Consider the following 20,193-nt stretch of genomic DNA (forward strand, 5'->3'; position numbering starts at 1 on the left):
TAATAAAAATACGTTGCACGTATTCAAGGGGTGTAAAATGTTTATTGTTTTCCCGTAAGCTTTATAGTCTCTTGAAAGAAGTTAGGTCTGGGACACGTGTGTGTGGCTCATGTATTACTGTAGACTCGCAGTTCCGATAGGTGATAGCTGGGCAGGTTTATTATGACATAGCTCTTCTGGGAAGTGTGGCAAAGAGAGAGAGAGAGAGAGAGAAAACTCCGCTCTGCGAGCGCCCCGGCGGTGATATCAGGCACCGAATCTGGGCCAGCGTTGGGGGTGAGCGCCCGCCCCTGGAATCAGCAGCCCCGTTCCGCCCCCAGCAGCCCCAGAGGGGGCGAGCAGGGTCGGACAGAGGGAATCATGGCCACGGCAAATGTTTCTATTTCTTCGTGATCTCTCGCGCTTTTCTCGCTCATCAATAATTCACCTTCGGGCTGCTATTTTTTTTTTTTTTTCACATGTGGAGGTGGGGAAGCCAAACGGGGGGGCGCTGGGAAGCGGGGATGGTGTTTGTTTGCTTTGGTGGGGTATTTTCAGGCGACCGTTAAAGGACAAAGGGTTGGGGTTGGGGTTTTTTGTTGCTTTTAAAAAGGCAGCGGGGAAGACTTTGACTTTCCCCCCAGCCTTGCTGGACCCGCGCGTGGGGAAGCGGCGGCGGGCGCTGGTTCCCCCCGCCGCTGCCGGGCTTGCGGAGAGGTGGACGGAGAGGCTGGGGCGCTCCAAGCCAGGCTGCGCTGCCTGCCGACGGTGCTGAACATGGGCGCTTCAACCAGGGCGCTGGCCGTGGTCCCGACCGTGATGCTGGCCCTGGCTCTCCCCAGCCTCCCGGTCTGGGCGCAGAACGACACCGAGCCCATCGTCCTGGAAGGGAAATGCCTGGTGGTTTGTGACTCCAACCCGGCCGCCGATGCCAAGGGCGCCTCCTCCTCTCCCTTGGGCATCTCGGTGCGGGCGGCGAACTCGAAGGTCGCCTTCTCGGCCGTGAGGAGCACCAACCACGAGCCCTCGGAGATGAGCAACAAAACCCGGATCATCTACTTCGACCAGGTAAAGAAAATCCCACCCCACCCCCAGCACCGTGTTTTCGGGGCGTGCGTGGTTTGAATCGATCCCACACAAGCAGGCGAGGCGTTAGGGAACCCGTGTTTGCCCAAGTGTTAAGGAGCCATTGCTTCAGGATGCACCCACTTCCCTGGCCAGGGGACTTGCGAGCCAGCCGGGATCTAGACGGCGGCTAATAAAGGGGCTCATCAACAGGTGCGAGCAAAGCTGCGAGCTTGTTCAAATCCAGGGTCCCCGCTGAAAGTGAGCGTCGGGAAAGTTACTCCGGCGGCAGGCTTGGCCGTTGCTGTGTATTTCAGACCCGCACTTTCTGGGTCTCCAGCACTCCCTGGAGTCTGATACTTTAGTCATCTCACCCGATCAAGATTGTCTTCATTTAAATGCCAGCCCGGCACAGACCAGGCAGGAGTATTTTTGCTTTGCTCTGAAGTCCAAAGCAGCAGCCAAGACTAATTCGCATTGAGCCTTCAAGTACTTTTAAAAAGTTGCGTGTATCTCAAGGCTCGACTGAGGGCAATGTAGACAAGCAGCAGGTTTTCAGCTAGCTGAGGGGGGAACCGAGACTTTATTTACATTTTTAAAAAGCCTTCAGCTCGCACTGTTGATGTGGACGCTCTTCAAATGTTATGATCCTGTGGTATTTCAGTTAAGTTTATTAAACATCGTTTCATTTAGCACTGTAAAGCCAGAGGGGAGTATTCAAGGAGACTGGGAGCTCCCTTGAGGTTTGCAGCCTACCTACAGTTTCAATAACACCCCTAACAGAGTAGCTTTTGGGTCCCCTTATTTCGGAATACACATGTGCAGTAGAGAAGGTGGAAAGGAAAATCAGTGCCAATAATGTATCATTTGTATGGATTACATTTAGTTAATACTGAAAACACAGGACACATATATAGTTTCCTAAAATACCCATCACATCTTAGTTGCATCCCTACAATATTTAAAATCATTTGTCTGAATTTTTAAATATTTTACAACCCTAATGAACCCCCCCCCCTCAAATACATCACCTCAGTGGATGAGCAGTCTTTGCAGACAAAATAAAATCATATTTGAAAAAAATTCCTCTTAAATTAAAAACCAGAAACTAACACAAAACACTGTGAGGTTTTTGATTTAAAAGAGATCATGCTGTTCTTCTAGAACCTTCGTGTCAGTTATAAATAAGAAGGGAGGTCTCCTTCACAGAAATCTGAGCACACACAATTTAAATAAGTGTCTTAGGATAAATGATAAATATAGCTGAGATAGACATAGTCATTATGTGAAGTCAACTCCACTCAGAAATTTACTTTAAGTCTTGTGAGCTGCCTTTCCTACTCTGTAACCAGAAAGACTTATTTCAGCCCTTGGATAGTATATAAAATAGTTAATGAAACCTAGTTAGCTTCTTGGAATGATTAGCTGCTTGGTTAATTGATCCTACTAAATTACACTTTTTAAGGTCCAGAGACTCCTATACTCAGCCTAGAGATGGGCAATAACTAGGCTTTTCTGCACTAAAGTAAAGACAAAATGTGCCTGGAATTCTTGAGTTTTATTCACCACATTGTCAATAATCTTTTCAGGATACAAGAAGACCTATGGGGATGTGTAGGAGACTTGGAAATGTGCAAAGCATCTGAGAGTTAGCCCTTTTTAAGTGAAAGGAAAGTCAGAGAGAGGTTTAAAAGGTGTTTTCTCAGATGCAGCTGATGCACCCAAAGTTTCAACATTGTTTCATTAATTCTTGGGAATTAGTTCACAAAATTTCAAATGATTTTTTCCCCTCTAAAATCCACAACTTGTAATAGTACTATTTTCATCTCAGTCATACCTATGAATACACACACATCTGCATTCCTGTTTCATCTACCAGCGTTGTGCTAGAGCAGATCCAAAATAATTGAGATTGAGAGTTATTTTCCTTACTATATCATATCAAGATACCTCACATAGTTTAATTTAGAATGCTAGAATTAAGCAAACTTCCTGGTTACTCCCATTATTTGAGAAGTCTGTTTCTTTAAGAGATCTTGAAAATATAAATTAAAATAAAGGATAAATAATTCAGAAGAAGGACGACACTTCATTATAGAAGATATTTAAAATGTGAAGGCTGTAATTGTTTAATGTCTTCTCCTTGGTTACTTGCCTTTAGCCATTTAAGAAAGTCTAAGTTGTTAGAAGAGTGTTTTCAGTTAGAGATACAACAGAAAAGAGAAATAGCACATATTTGTAAATCCAGGGTTGTTTAAAATAGGTAGGTCAGGTATTTTGGCAACTCAATCCACCTTCAACCCAATGTCATGAATTATGTCATTCATATACGTACTGCCTCATAGCTTGATACTTTCAGGGATGATGGCATTGCCTTGACCAGTACTGATTGGCCAATGCTAATATGTTATTCCGGGAATTATTGGTGTTTTGAGAAGGTATTGTGGGACTAATGGGAAGATATGTCATCCCCCTAATATCAACTGTACCCACAGATAGTCTAATATTTGGAGATATCTACAGGCAGTCAAGTTGGACACGTATTTCTATGCCAGTTGATTTTTACTTAAGTTATACTGATAAATATGACTTACAAATGAAACCAACCCATAATTTTAAATGCCATATTTTAATGTCTGTGAATATAGGAATAAAAACAGAATTCTGTAAGTCATGCAGTTAGATGGAGAAAAATGTGATTGGATGCCTTGATCTTTTATATTCAATAATTGTATTAATTCCCATTATGTATTTTTATTTGTAGATCCTAGTAAATGTGGGCAATTTTTTCACATTGGAGTCTGTCTTTGTAGCACCAAGAAAAGGAATTTACAGTTTCAGTTTTCATGTAATTAAAGTCTATCAGAGTCAAACAATCCAGGTATGTTGATTTAATATGAGAAATGTATATGTAAATTGTTTGCCTTCTAGAATGAGACTAAAATGGTGACAACAAAATATTATTACACACAGTTCACATAAAAAGAGCATTTTTTGGTTCATTTAAAAACCCAGTGACTTTATTGTATAACATTCCTTAATTATACAGTATAATGTATACATCTGAAATTAATGGATATAAAAATGTAGGGCCAGCTGATGTAAACCCCCATAGCTCCATTGCTCTGTTCATTCACACCAGATGAAGATCTGGGCTAGACTGTTTAAAATAATAAATATAAAGGTCACCCATGACTAAAATACACTTTTTAATTTAATTTAATTCAATTGAGTGAATCCCTCATAACAATCTTATATTGCTAGTTAGAAACTAGGTGAAATCCATTGTAATGATGTCTAGGTTTCTGGGGACACATTCTGGATAAATAAGTCATCTTCATTTTTGGTAATTTTTTCTAACATGAACTTCTAGAAACCACATGATGACACCAGGTAGCTGTTTAAAAAATGGCCTTACTGTGGGCCAGGACTATTTAAGTTAACTTCACTGGGCCACGACTATGATATTATAAATCTTCAGTGATGATGGTGGTAGTGGTGACTGTCTTAGAAAGGTTTGTAGTTATTTTACTGTGTTATGTTGGAAAAACACAGAAAACTATACTTTTCTTTGCAGTTCAATAGCAATGTTGAGCTCATAGTCTGACATACACACCAGCCCCGAGAAACAACCTCTAGGGTCCTGAGCGTCCTCCCATTAAGCCGCGAGCTAAACTCCTAAAGAGTGAAATTCACCCCAGGGTCAGACTGTGGGGCTACAGTGCAGTCTGTCATCGCAGAGCTGATATGCCAGGGCTGGAATAGTGACTGAAGCTTCCATTGAGACCACTGGATCCATGGAAAACATGATCTGTGGTTTCTCTTTAATCTGCCTCTTTTCTAACTCTGGTCTTCCCTGAACATGGCCTTCTGTACTGGCCTATGTGAGAGCGGGGAGACCTTTCTGCAGCATGTATATGATGCACGGGCACCTTTGGGTGGTTGCTCTGCCTGTAGACTGCCTATACATTCCCTGTGCAGGATTCAATGGAGCAGACTGGTGCAAGAATCCTCTGTATCACAAGTGAATTTCATCCTAAAGATATGGAGTGAAATCTTGGCCCCCACTGAAGTCAATGGCAAAACTCCCATTGACGTCAGTGGGGTCAGGATTTCATCCATAATCTATTTAAAGGCTATATATTTAGCTCATACTTTTGTTCTTTCTACCCTATTAAATGTGTATTTGATGGAAGATTAAATGTGTTCTAGAATCACTGTGCCATTAATGGTCTATGTGTTTAACACACCTGTTGGCAAAGGAAGAGATAAGATGTAAATTTTGTTATGGGACAATGCAGGGCCAATTGCGGCATGGTTTCCCATGGAGTTTCAGTTCATAGTTTCATGTTTTTTCATGTATATGGGCTAAAATCTCAGAACTGTGGGTTTCAGGCCTGCAACTGTGAAACACAACAAAATTATATATTTAGGAGTAATTTCTGAAGCCAAGATTTTCAAAAGTGCCTAGAGATTTTGAGTGCCCCAATTTTTGGATGCCCAACCTGAGACCCCTTGAAACTCTCCCACTCTCTGAAAATTAGATCTCTTTTTAAGGTGTCTCAAACAGCACAACCCAAAGCGAAGGTACCCCAAATCACTAGTCACTTTTGAAAATATCTCTGTTTTATCACTTTAAAATAATGTCATGATATTTACATGGATAGGGCCTGATTCTCCTCTCACTTCCATGGGTTTAGATCAGGAATTGCTCCATTAAATCCAGTGGACATATACCAATGTAAGTATGAGTAGTACAGGTCCAAAGTTTGCATCTTTTACTTAGCTGCTTTTTTAGCTCTATTTAATTAGACCCTTTCAATCAGGTTGTACTGGTAAATGGCCTTTCATTCTTAAGCCAGTAATAATGCGGGCATCCAAGGCAACTGTTGAGCTTTAATAAGCCCTTCACGTTAAAAGTCCAAATAATTGGAAGGACGCATTACCTCCAATGGGATAGGGACTAAACCTACTATTTCTCCAGTACTGTGACAAGGACACCAGTGAGATGCCCAACATGGGAGCTGGTGCCCAAGGAGTAAGATAGTAGCAGGGAACAGGCAGTGATCAAACCCCTCATGCATTTTTTGCATGTATCACAGCTAAGGAGGGACTGGATGCTATTGCAGCGGCACCAACAGAGTAAACCATTTTGAGTCTCAGACCCACACAGACTTGAACACCACTAAATTACCGGAAGGCTTCCCACATAACTGGAATTACCACGTCCCTGAAACATCTGTTAGTGCCATTAAGTATCATTAGAGTGAAATTGGTTCCCTGGAGACATCTGATTAAGTGGATTTCCAAGATAAGCAAATCCCAATTAAGGGCCAGATTCTGCTGCCTTACTCTACAAGTGCTCCTATTAAAATTAATGGGAGTACTCACCACGAGGGAATACTTAATATGAACAACGATTTCATAGTCTCTCCCTCTGTGACTGCATTACGGTTAAGGCTTCTAAGAAATGTTCTAATTTTTGGCAAAAAATACATTTCACCAATTTATTTAAAAGTTAGAAAATATTTGTGTTTTCTCCCTCATTTTCTGACCACCTTTGCATCTGCGTAGGTTCAGAAGCCTAGGCATTTGTGAACGACAAAGGTTTGAATAGAATCAATACTGAAATACAGTGGAGCGGCATATAAAGATGATGATTTGTTCTAGATTTTAAAACCAAATTGCAATCAAAAATCGAAGAGCCATATATTGTGATTACAGTGGGAGTTAGATGCCTAACCTACTTAGGGCTTTTGAAAAATCCCACTAGAAAAATCCCATCATCTGCATCTTTGTGTACCTAAATACTTTGAAAATCTGTCTCCTCTACTGATATGTACATGCAGTTAGATATCTAAATGACCTATGCAATCCAGGCATGCAAAGAGGGCTAAGGTGATGCAAGTGTCTTACAGCGTCACTTTGCCAGATCATTATCAGTGGATAGGGAGCTCCTATAGACCTTTAAAAAATAAAGCGTGTACATAATCATGAATTGAAAGTCCACATTACCTAGAGGAACTAGCATATTATCTGAGCCAGAGCCCATTGAAGTCCATTGACAGCATCCCATTGACTCCAATGAGCTTGCAATAGGCACATAAACAATAATACACTTGACAAAAGAGCAAATAATCATACTAACCTTAATTATTCATTTGAAAGGAAATAAAGTATACATGCTGTACAATGGGATTTTAACCAGGCCCCACCACCCTTTAGATACTTGATGTCATCAGATGCTTCTCTGTTAACTACAACTTTTCAGTGGGTTTTTTTCTTGTAGGTTAATTTAATGCTAAATGGAAAACCAGTAATTTCTGCCTTTGCTGGGGACAAAGATGTCACTCGTGAAGCTGCAACTAATGGAGTCCTGCTCTATCTAGACAAGGAGGATAAGGTTTACCTGAAACTAGAGAAAGGTAATCTGGTTGGTGGATGGCAGTACTCTACATTTTCTGGGTTTCTGGTCTTCCCTCTGTAAAAGTCAACTTCCCTGTCACATCCATCCAGGTGTGGACCAGTCATTGCCTCTGCTATTTGAAGATCATTTTATCATCATTGGGATTGATGTTTCTTTATTGGTTTCTCATGGGTGAATATGGATTCTATTTATGGATTTTGGCCCTATCTGAACTACTATGAAGTTTCACAGAATTTTGTGTGTTTAAATACAGTATATTTGGATTAAGACTTAAAGCAGACCATAAATATCTATGCTTAATGTTACAGTCTAAAGCTGCCTGCAAGATTTATTCAGATTTCATTTACTGGACTTATTGGATTCGTGGGAGAAGTGGATTTTCTTTTCTTTTTAAAAGACTGGCAACTGGGTCTATAATTTAGGAGATTTTGATTTCAGACTTCAATCAAGAGTTAGCGTGTTGCTGCCAAAGAACTGTATATTGACATATTTGGTTATACATATTTTTGTTCTTTTGGACACTATAGACATAATTTATTCAATTTTCTGGAGAAAGATTATTATTATTGATAAGTGATTGACTTTATTTCTCTTCTACATGTAGTGGGGTTGGATGGTTCACCAAGATATTTACTCTCAGTCAGTGATCATAATGAAGACTACCCTACTGAAAGCTAAGAAGCTGTATGTTAATTGGACATGTAGTGCAGATTATAATACTAAAAAAGTGCTTATCAGGGTTAAAAGTGATCAGTCCAGCATATCTCTTCAAAACAGCTTTGCCCTGCAGGAAAGCTCCCATTTGTTCTTCAACTTTAATTAACATGATTGATAATATCCACTTTATTAAAAACCGAAGGGATGCCTTCCTTAGACATAACTACTTTATTAGCTGGAGATAAGACCCCTTGTTTTTAATTGTGTCTATTTTTCAAGTCTTCTGTTGTGTTAAAGGTATCATATGTTTTTTCCTTAACTCCACAAATGTGTATATAATTATAAATCATCTGTTTAGCAAATATTCCATCCAAATAGCTGGTATCTAACTTTTATGTCTTTTTGTACAGGTCGTATGAATTCATAGATTTATTTATTATGTTGCATTACATAATAAAAGTTAATATATTAGCTGGATTTTTTTCACGGTTGGGTTTTCAAACTATGACGCTCACACGCTCTCTTTAATTAGTTATAATTATTATATGCAAAGTTAAGCTTTTTGGAGTCACAGAAACTGGTGGGTTAGCTTTGCCTGGCAGAATCCTAAAGGTAGTCTGCATTAGCTAGAAATAACCTGTGCATTTTATAAATAAAATACTTAGAGTAAAATCCTGACCTCCATTAAAGGCAATGGCAAAAGTCCCACTGACTTCACCCTTAGAATCTAATCTAAAACCCATAGAAGTCAATGGATCCTGCTGACTTCAGTGGGCTTTGAATTGAGGCCTTGGTAGTGGGATTTTACCATTGTGAAGTCAGAGCCAATGCAGTCACACAAAAAATCTAATGAATAAGAGAGTGTATGGTCTTCTTAGTGGAAGAGCTTTTACACAGATTGTCAGTAAAGCTCTCAGTCCTGCATTCCTTGTGCATCTAAAATACCCACTGACCTCAATGGGAATTTTGAGTTTGCATGGAATGCAGCATCTGACCCAAAATGAGAGACAATGCAGAAATGCTATGAAAATGAGAGTATTCATGAACATGTGAGTGTCCAGGCATTGATGTCCTGATCTAAAGCCCATTGAAGTTGAGGAAAAGACTCCCATTGACTTAAATCGGGTTCTCCCTCAGAGTAATCTTTTGCCACCTTGTACAGAATGTCACATTTTCCCTACTATCATTGCCTGGCATTTCAGAAATTCCACTCGTTTTGGGGCCTAATCCAAAGCCCATTCATGTCCCTGATAAAACTTCCATTGTCTTTAGTGGGAAAAGATTGTGCATAAATGTAAAATACTTTCAGAAGTGATGCCAACATATACACAATTCAAGATTGTGTGTGTGTGTGTGGAGAGTATCACTTTTTAGGGATGGTAAAGTGTTTCCAGATAGAACATTTCAGTACTGCAAATTGGTAGGTAACAGGAAGATATGGCCAGGAGGTATCTGATTTACATTTGGTAAAAATATGAACATATTTGTCATCACAATTAATCAGAATATATCACCACATAAAAAAGTATATATATTCATTAAAAAGTGGGACTGCAGTGCCTAATTTGTATGGAATATGGGAATGGTAATTTGTCTCATTGCCACAGGAGTTTCCAGAGAGGTACATAAAAATTTGAATAAAATCTGCAAAATCTGAACGTTCACCTTACCCATCATTATATAAATAATATAAAGGAAAACACTGCATTCAGATTTATGGAAGGAATAAGGGTAAAACTGGCAGTCTGCATTTAAATCTGCTGTAAAGTGAGTCTGGTGTTTAGACCCCATCCAATACCTTATTTGAGAAGGACCCTGTATAAATATAACTGCTTTAATTTAGGAACAGATGATTTCTTAAGGCTGCCTTTAGCATTCACCAATGATACCAAAACGCCTTAATATACAAATAATTCCTCTTGGCAAAACATTTCCAACTGCATCAGAGTCATTAACAGTCATTTAAAATTTCACCAGGAAGTCCAAGCAGTTATTAAAATATGGAGGTATGTATTGATGAGATGTTCCTGTACTCTCTTCTCCGAGCTCCAAATAATGCACACAAAAAACCTACTTTGACTGCTATATTCTTATTTAAAACCTGTCCAGTGTAGACACATCTAACTTTATATGATCTATAATCTGCGGAACTCAAAGGTGGCCTCTGAACTGATGGAACAAAGGTGCACATTGGACCATTGAACATATTTCATAATTTAACAAGAGCAATGAAAACTTTAGCAGCATAGCCAAAGTGGTAATAAAAAATGGCCAATTGTGAAAAACCTCTTAGGGCACAGAACCCTGGTACATCTTTATCAACTGGAAATAACTAAGGTCCTGGGTCTAAAAACTGGGATAGGATAAAGTTATCAAGTTTTCTTAGTATTGTCCCAGTCTTGATGGCCTTACTCAGCTCTTTCACAAAGCTCTCAGTGATATCAATGACTGAAAAAGGCATTCAGAATAGTGGTCTAGTCTATGAAAAGTAGAGTTTAGCATCTACTGTTTTCTTTTTTCTTTCACATGAATCTTAATGTTTATATTGTTGAGAAAAAAAAGATAAAGAGACAGACTGTCTCTGCTCAATTGGTATTTAAGGTTATTTTTTTAAAGCTTTCAAATATTGCATTTTAATAAAGGCAAAAATTGGTTCTGGAAGAAAATATGAATCTGTCCTATTGTGTATGTTGTATTGAGCTGTCTACTAAAGATTAGTGGTGATATTCTGTCCCCCATTGAAATCAATGGCAAAACTCTCATTGGTTTCACGGAGACTGGGGAATGTCTTCTGCAACTAGACACTCGTGGTTGGCCCATGCCAGCTGACCTTGGCTTGGGTTAAGGGGCTGTTTAATTGCCGTGTAGACATTCAGGCTTGGGCAGTAGCGTGAGCTCTGGGACCTTCCCACCTTGCAGGGTCCTAGAGCCTGAGCTCCAGCCCAAGCCCAAATGTCTACACAGCCCCTTAGCCCAAGCCTTGCAAACCAGAGGCAGCTAGCATGGGTCAGTGGTTGGTTTGTAACTGCAGGGTAGACATACCCTGGAATTTCACCCTATATATACAACCAAGCTGCAATATGTTGCAGGAATTTAAGCTTGGTATTCCCTATCTTCCCTCTCTATACAAATATGCATTTTATAGTCATTTGCTTATATAGAAAGGCTGAGCATGTTAGGATCCTGGAGAGCTTTCTTGCCCATCTGTCGTAAACACTGAGACATATGTGATTAATGTATCTATCCCTCGGTTCCAAGCAGAGGCCACTCAACACAATCTGCTGCCCCAGGCAACTCTTCAGTTTGGCACCCCCCCATGCCACTTAAATTTGGCCCTTCCACCCCCTCCATCATGACAAAGGGGTGGGTGAGCTAAATTTGAGCAAATGGCATTGTGACATGGTGCATGGGGTCTTAGTGTCACTCAGATTTGGTCCAACTGCCCCTCCATTATGATGGAGGAGTGAGAGGGCTAATGCCTACGTGATTTATGAGTTTAACAATACAATTTTCAAAAGCACCTGTTATTAAATCACTTTTGAAAATGGGATGTAGGCTCCTAAATCACTTAGGTGGATTTTTGTAAATTTTACCTATTATCTTTTTCACAGAGAAAACTTGTTAAACTAACTTTAAGGTACAAAAAAGAAAAATGAAAACTTGATCAAAGTGTAATTCCTTGCAGTAACTTCTGTATTGCTCTGAAGCAATGTTTTATATTCATATTGTACCCTAGCAATGTCAAAGCATTTTCCAATTAACTCATCCTCCCAGGAACCCCTAGGAGGTGGGTAGGTAAGTGTAGATGTCCTCATTTTATAGCTGGGAAATGGAGGCAGCAAAGTTTAAACAACTTGCTCTAGGCCATAGAGGGGATCAGTGTCAAAGCTGGGCTTAGAACTTGGCAGCTTTTGGCTCCTAGTCCCATGCTCAGTTCACTGGATCACCCCTTGCTGAGTTAATGCATTCTGCATTAAAGGACAGTGTCAGAATGAATGGTACAAAGGGGTATTTCATAGATTCATAGATTCATAGATATTTAGGTCAGAAGGGACCATTATGATCATCTAGTCTGACCTCGTGCACAACGCAGGCCACAGAATTTCACCCACCACTCCTACAAAAAAACCTCACATCTATATCTGTGCTATTGAAATCCTCAAATCGTAGTTTAAAGACTTCAAGGAGCAGAGAATCCTCTAGCAAGTGACCCGTGCCCCATGCTACAGAGGAAGGCGAAAAAGCTCCAGGGCCTCTTCCAATCTGCCCTGGAGGAAAATTCTTCCAGACCCCAAATATGGCAATCAGCTAAACCCTGAGCATATGGGCAAGATTCACCAGCCAGATACTACAGAAAATTCTTTCCTGGGTAACTCGGATCTTACCCCATCTAATAGCCCATCACAGGCCATTGGGCCTATTTACCATGAATATTTAATTACCAAAACCATGTTATCCCATCATACCATCTCCTCCATAAACTTATCAAGTTTAATCTTAAAGCCAGATAGATCTTTTGCCCCCACTGCTTCCCTTGGAAGGCTATTCCAAAATTTCGTCTTTATACTATGTATACTTCTGTGTCTAGAAAGCTAAACCAGCTGAAACAGATCAGTTATAATAATACCTCCTTCTTATAGTGTGGTTTTCATCAGTAGCTCTCAAAGCACTTTACAAAGGAGGCCAGTATCATTATCTCCATTGTACAGGTGGGAAAACAGAGTTGAAGTGACTTGCCATGATCACCAAACAGGCCAGTGATAGAGGCAGGAATAGAATCTAAGTCTCCTAACTCCTAATTAAGTGCTCTAGGTTATGCTGCCTATAAGTACTCGGAGACATTAAAAATTAGTTATCAACTCTTTCCTTTAAAAAATGATACCTATACAGTGCAGCCAGTTCTCTTAGCACACAGGATTAAGGATGGAGAAGATAAATGCAAGAAGCAGTATGTCATAATAATAACAAGTAGCTGACCCATTAACATGAAATACAGTCTGCAGCAAGAATATGAGATATGATCTACCCTCTTTGTAAGGGTTGCTGTAGGCAAAATCCTCCAAAGTATTTAGATGCCTAACTTACTTTCATATGAATGGGAGTTAGGTATCTAAATATCTTTGAGAATCTGGGCCTGAGTTGCTAATACTTTACCTTAGCAGTTCTCTCCATAGTTACTCTGCATATAGCAACATGTCTTTATAATATTCAAACTCTTTGTCTTCTAAAGACAATATTAAACAGAAGGTGCCCTATGCATAAAAGAAGATCTCCAATGACAGAATTTATGGTTTGTCACAGGCTACATCAGTATATATTTTGCACTATTCTTGTCCATACTGAATGAGTTCCTTTGAGAAAACACATTGTCTTAGACACTGGGCTGAGAAGTTATTTATCTGTTGCTGTTTAGTATGGGGGGAAAAATATCCTTCCTACTCTAAAGCACTAAGGGAAAAGCATACAAAGAGTGGTGATAAAATCAGCCACTGTTATATAAGTGATTATGAGAATAATGGAAATATGGCTTGAATAGTCTGTTTAGTGAAAGCTGTGATCTAAGGCGTTTGATGGAAGCAATCACTATTTTAATCTTCACAGTCTGGGGGAGGGAAAAACTGGTTGAATTTTTTTTAGATTCTTTCTTTTCTTTTTTCTTTTCTTTTGCCTTGCAGTTCAGCTTAGCTGTAAAAATATGTGATCATAAACAGAGCTAAATCATCAGAAAATTTTCAGTTCTAAAGAGGGGGGGTGCAGAGTAAATCTTTTTACTTGTGTTTGATGAGGGAAAGAAGGGGGGGCAAAAAGAAAAACAAGTATAAAAGCTTTATACTGTGCAACTCAAGTTGACCCGCTACATTCTTGACCTATTGTCAAATTCAGTAGATTGACTAGATATATAATAATATGTATGCTTAATATTTTTCTACAGCGAATGATATAATGATGGTCCCTACATGGCCACCATATTGTAATCAGATCACCCCAGTGGTGCTGGAAAAAAGCAGCTGTAAGAGTGTAGAGCAGATTGCTTGAGCTCTGAAAATAAAAGAGCATTAATCCTTTGCCAGTGTGTGTGCCTGGATTTACTCCCACAAGACACTGCAAACCCCAAGTTAACATCTATCCCTTTGGGGGTGTCCTGGTGTGGAGGACAGCTGAGTGTTGGAATGTTTGAGCAATGGGCTTGGGAGGACATTGCAGTGGTGAGGATGTTTCAATATGGTATAAGCCCCCATTCCTGAAATGAGGTAATCTCTGTACCCACATGGAGACAGTAGGGCTCCATGAAGTGTGGCCTAAATATCTAGAAAAATAATACATGCAAAAATGTATGCCTAGTTGTGCACTTTGTACGTGCAGTTACTTCAACTGCTTATGTCATTATAGGAACTGATGTTCCTGGGGGTGCAAAGTTAGAAACAATGAGTTTGCCCATCCCTACTAGTGCATATATTTTCTCATTCTGGGTACCCCAGAAGTCTAATTGCTTTCTCCTTCCCCCATCTCTCTCTCCCCACACATATACTGTAGTATATGTTGTGTAGATTATTGATCTCAGTGGGCATTTGGAATTAAAATAGGATCAGAAGAACGAACTCTAGTGAGAAAGGTTTAAGGGACAGTTGTTTTGTTTGCACAAAGATTGGTCAGTATTTGTTTTATTCCTGAGACATTGCTACATATCACCAGGAAAGTAATAAACATTACAATTAGATATTGACAGGTTTCAGAGTAACAGCCGTGTTAGTCTGTATTCTCAAAAAGAAAAGGAGTACTTGTGGCACCTTGGTTCATAATCCACATCTTTCATATTTATGAAATATTATTTATAATTCAGCAATTTACGTCACGTGTTTGAGATTCTTCTATATTTTTGACCTTAGTATCTAGGCACCCGTTAAATTTATGGAGTATAGAAACAGAAATGATTGCTAATGGAGGGTTTAGTGGTGCAAAACTTTCAATACAGCGACTGTTTCTCTCTTGGAACCTGAATTTGATTCTCATATAGTTAATAAATGAAAATGAGTTTGCCCATTTCTTCCAAGATTTTACTGGCTATTGGGTCACAGAATCACAAAACCACTCCAGAAACAGGCACAATTTTCAGTTCAGGAGTATAACAGAAAGGCATGTATGATTGTATTTGGCTTAGAAAACTGTGGCCTTTAACTTAATCTTTTTTTGTTTATTACAAATGACCTAACATTAAACAACCAGCCCACTTTGTGTATTTATCCAGGTCCCATGAACGATTCAGATTCTTCAGAATGCAAGCTTTCCATTAAGAAAACCAGTGTCTATCCCTTACAGATGTAAACATAAATCCACTTGGTTGTTGGAACTAAAATGCATAAAACATTTCACTAGTTCTTACAGGGCATTCTTAATAAGTGTTTTGTACTGCAAATCCCCTTGCTCACATGAATATTTCATACTGATATGATTAGTCCCATTGACACTTATGTGAGTAAGGACTAGTGAGAGGTTGCAGACTGAAATCCTTTATTTCGTTTGATATTCCATGTCTTCCCCAGATTGTTAGCTGGCTGAATATTGAATTCACATAATTTAGATGGGAAAGTCATGGTCTTCTGCTTACATAAATTATAGCTTTACATGGTGTTGAGTTTAGGGTCCAGAACCATTATGTACTTCCTTTAACTCACACTTCATTGTAGCAAAGTGTGCTTGATATCAACACTACATACAGACTATATGGAAAATGAAATATAGGGTGAACTAACAGTGTGATGTGTAACCTCGGGAAAGACTTCAGCTCACAGGGCCTATATTTCCCCTCCCACCTTTTATCTGTCTTGTCTATTCAACTGTAAGTTCTTTGAGACGGGACTGTATCTTACTAAGTGTTTGTACAGTGCCTAGTGTAGTGGCCATGATTTGGGGTCTCTAGGTGCTAATGTTACACAAATAAATAATAACGATATCAAATGATCTCTCCACACTTTTCAGCAAAGAACAAAGGGACAAATCTCAGCGGGGGTTAACTGTTCTGGCTCTGTCCCACTCAATGGAGCTGCGCTGATTTAGAATGAGTGAGTTTCTGGAACTAGGAGCAGAGTGAGGTAGTAAGGGCTCACATTACTGAGACGTCATTATTTTTGCAGAATATACAGTCGCACAGAGCATTTTCTGGTATAATAGGAAGCATCATCTTAAATCATTTTCTCAGACATTTGGGGAGCAGGTAGGTTGGGGAATGGAGCTGGTTTAAAATACTGACCAATAGGCTGGGTTTAGTGCAGCAATTACTGCCATGTGCGTTATTATTCTGTGGGCAGTTTACTTAGCTGATGTTATGTTATTCCACAGTTGTTTGTTTTAAATATTGTAAGTGCCCACAAAACTGCTCTGTTGCTGAAAATTTCATAAATAACTGGACTTTGAGGATACTCAGAACCATGAAGGTTGAATCTTCCATTGGCAATAGACATACATTTAGTAACACAGAGTGGTTATTCCAGTCATTATTGTCAGCGCCAAAGACTGTCAGCTGTTGATGTGACAGAGATTTATAGTCAATGATGCAAAAGAAAATACCTTTTAAAAAACTTTATTTCATGGCTTCAAGAACACCCCCTAATTTACAGTATATTTCTTAGGGGGAAAGAAGCTCTGGTTCATTTCTAGAAAGCAAAACTATGACCCAAATAACTAAAAGACTGGAAGAATGATTACTTGGAATACAGGAAGATTTGGACAGCCACTGTTGTATAAGAGAAATAAATTCTATAATGGCATCATGCATTTCTGTTTTTGTGGACCTGACTGTTTAAATGAATTTCTACAAAAAATAATAAAATCTCCTGAAGAAGATAACTCCAAGATCATGTATCTTAGTTGTCTCAAATTCAACATAGCGTAAGTAAGATAATCTAGGTTTAGATTGTTGTAAACAGTGATTCACTGGGCATGATTCAGCTGTCACGTATTTTTTGTAAAAGAATTACTTAACTGAATGAGTATGGAAGATGTTTTCCTTTAGGTCACTGAGAGATAGTTGAAGCCATATAACTTTGATTGAATGATAATCTTAGAAACAGTGTGTGTGGGGGGATTAAGATGTCCAACTCCCCGACCATCTGTGATCCAAGCCCTGGATTTATCCAGGTTATACTGAACACCACACATTATCGTGCATATACATCTACTAGAACAACTGTGCAAAAGACTGTGCACTTCTGGTAGTGTTGTTAGTGTCCGTTTGACTGTAAGAAAACCACAGCTTTTATAAAATGGGGTTTCCTGTAGTGATATCATTCAAGATAGCAACCCAACCTAGTTCAAAGGTTGGATGTGTTGTTAAAAATACCCAGCCTGACATAAGAAATTTTATCATTTACATATTCTAAGAGACTCAAAGTGTGCAGAACCTGTTTATGAGGACTGTCCAGAAAACAATTCTGGTTTGCGATATTTTTTGGGCAGAGGGATTTTGAAATTTTGTTTTCATTCTGATGCTGAATGAAAAAAACACCTTTTGAAAAATGTTCATGAAAAAACACGAGCGAGTGCATCCGTATAATATGCAATATGGTGGAATGTGGGTTGCTCACTTAGGATGTAGGAGACTCAGATTCAAGCCCCTGACTTGGAGCAGGGACATCAATCTCGATTTCCCGCATCTAAGTGAGTTCCCTAACCACCACGCTACTGGCTATCCTGCGCTAGGTCTCAGTCTTTCAGATTTCATCCTGGACCTGAGAAACCTTGTTCACAAAATTGTAATAGAAACGTCTACATTTCTATGAAACATTTAGGTTTTGATGCAATAAAGCTTCATCAAAATGTTTTCGACCAGCTCTATTGTTTACTTCTAACTCTTAAGTAAACAGCTCAAACAAGTATTTGTGCTATGTTTTCTGACAATTAGACTATTAGCTTTCAGGAAAAAATAAAAAAGTCAAGAACACTGGGAGGGCACAAGGGAGTGATCATGAACCATAAAAGGCCAGGAAATAAGTATAAAGGCATTACAGGTGGGGCGGAGTCTTAGACAGCCTGGGTAGAATCGAGGAAACAGACAAGATGAAAAAAGGTTAAGCTTGGCGGTGGGAATGTTAATTAATTTGTTTTTATGGGCTACAGTGTCAAGTTTTACCACATGTATTTGAATTAGGGGATGAAACTCAAGATCTTTATTTCACGAAGCATGGGTTTCTACCACTTGAGCTAAAGGAAAATTGCCATTGAGGCGTTATTTCCCCATTGTAGGCCTGCCACTAGAGCACAGAAAATATACGTGTGTGTAAGTCCAACATTCCCTCACCAGAGTGTCAAAGCAGCTCACAATTTTTAAGGTATTTGTCCTCAGAACAGCCCAGATCAGCAGAGAATTTGACCCCATGTGTTTATAAAATAAAGTTGGGCATCCTCCTAGTATATTTTAATTACAGTGGTTCCAGTGGAAGGAGGAAGAGCTGGTGCTTTCCAGTGTTATGAAGCATTGTCAATAGAAAAGTCCTCACCTTGTTGTTAGTGAAAATGAAAACATGAGGCTTAAAAAAAAATTACTAACCATTTAAGCATTGGAGAGTTATGTAATTCCTGGGTCAAGCCACACACTTCTATGAGCTTGATCTTTTTCACTATATAATACATCTGAGTTTAAAATGTTCACAGTTATTGTTATATTTTATTCTGCTTTCCTTTGGAAAGCTCAGCTAAAGAATTTGCTTCTCATGACCCCCCTTAGGGCCCACACAAAGTAATAAGTCAGCATCATTTTCTAGTTGCAGTTGATAACATTTATTACTAATTCTTTAAACCTGTCTTAAAAAAGAAAACAAGTCTGCAACCTGCACAGCACCCCCAGGAATAATCTTTCTTTTCCTGGGTTTGGTAATTCAATTGTGACTTGTAAACTTGTGCAGTCGTAGCAAAAAAAAAAAAAAGTATATAGTCAACTCTAATCTATCTTGAGGAAAGTAAAAAGTGCTTACCACTACTGGTCTAGTAAATCCAGGCTGCTTTATTGAATAAATGTAGTATTTCACTCAGAAGTCTTAGGGAAGAGGCGTTTTAGAATATCTGAACAATTTAGCACACTTTAAAGCTGAATAAAGATTAATTCAGTTTGGGAGAGAGATTTGAACTGATGGTATACCATCTCCAATTGAAATTAACTTGAAAAGAATAAACATTATTTATGGTATTTGGGTTCTGCAAGGCAAACAAGCCTACTAGAGGAATTCCTATGTGAATGGTATTCTCTTGAGTATGAGTGGAAGACAGTAAAGAAATATAAAAACTCATAACTAGTTAAAATTATGGGTCAGATCGTGCAGTATCCTACACAAGTAAGCCTTACACACATAAGTAGGCCCAGATCCAGCAAAACACTTAAGCATCTGTATATCTTTGAACATAGAAATAGTTCCATTGATTTTTAATGGGGGCTGATTCCATGCTTTAAAGCCATGCATGCACTGTTATTGATTTAAAAACACGAAAAGCTTTGCCCAAATAAATTTTTTAGTCTCTAAGGTGCCACAAGTACTCCTCATTTTTTTTATTGATTTAAATGGGACTACCCCCATGAGCAAGGCCTTGCAGGACTTGGCCATAGCCCTTTGAAATTAATTTGGCATTTTAATTTCAATAAATGTCATATCATTAGCTGTGGTAAATTGAGAGCATTCCTCAAAGATGAAGGGCTTCTCCCAGTTTGCAGGAGCCTTTGTAAGTCAGGCAGACTCCTGGCCCACTGTATACGCTTGTGTATACAGAAGAAAAACTTGTGCAAAAAGGTCTGTAGAAATATTTGTACCCCTGTCCTTGCCTCTTCAAAATACATGGAGTGCCCTATCTCATGATCTGTGTGTGGCCACGTTTAAAGGAGTTGTGCTAATTCTGAAAATGCAGCTATCTATGGCCAATTGACTGGGTAATGTGTCATTTCACCTGCTCTTCCACCTTGGACCAAAATACACTGCATGGGTGGGCAGGTGTCAGCACAGCAGCACGCCTCACATTTCCTTTTTAGCAATGCACTGTCCCAGCAGCATCACAGAGTTTGAGGCCAGAAGGGACCATTCAGT

The 20,193-nt window shown here is 39.2% G+C and overlaps 1 protein-coding gene across 1 annotated transcript; it reads left to right on the forward strand.

Annotated features, from left to right (window-relative positions):
* Positions 1 to 756: 756 nt before the first annotated feature.
* Positions 757 to 7,531, forward strand: CBLN4 (cerebellin 4 precursor). The gene is made up of 3 exons (XM_077832249.1): positions 757 to 1,047; positions 3,809 to 3,925; positions 7,334 to 7,531. The coding sequence occupies exons 1-3, from the start codon at positions 757 to 759 to the stop codon at positions 7,529 to 7,531; spliced, it is 606 nt and encodes a 201-aa protein (XP_077688375.1).
* Positions 7,532 to 20,193: the final 12,662 nt, after the last annotated feature.

The sequence above is a fragment of the Eretmochelys imbricata genome, chromosome 13, assembly GCF_965152235.1.
Source record: "Eretmochelys imbricata isolate rEreImb1 chromosome 13, rEreImb1.hap1, whole genome shotgun sequence".
Classification (NCBI taxonomy): Eukaryota; Metazoa; Chordata; order Testudines; family Cheloniidae; genus Eretmochelys; species Eretmochelys imbricata.

Excerpts from the sequence above, each read along its gene's own strand:
- CBLN4 (XM_077832249.1), top strand. The coding sequence starts at position 757 with ATGGGCGCTTCAACCAGGGCGCTGGCCGTGGTCCCGACCGTGATGCTG. Across the intron at positions 1,048-3,808 it reads GGATCATCTACTTCGACCAG|ATCCTAGTAAATGTGGGCAA; the intron begins GTAAAGAAAATC and ends TTTTATTTGTAG. Across the intron at positions 3,926-7,333 it reads ATCAGAGTCAAACAATCCAG|GTTAATTTAATGCTAAATGG; the intron begins GTATGTTGATTT and ends TTTTTCTTGTAG.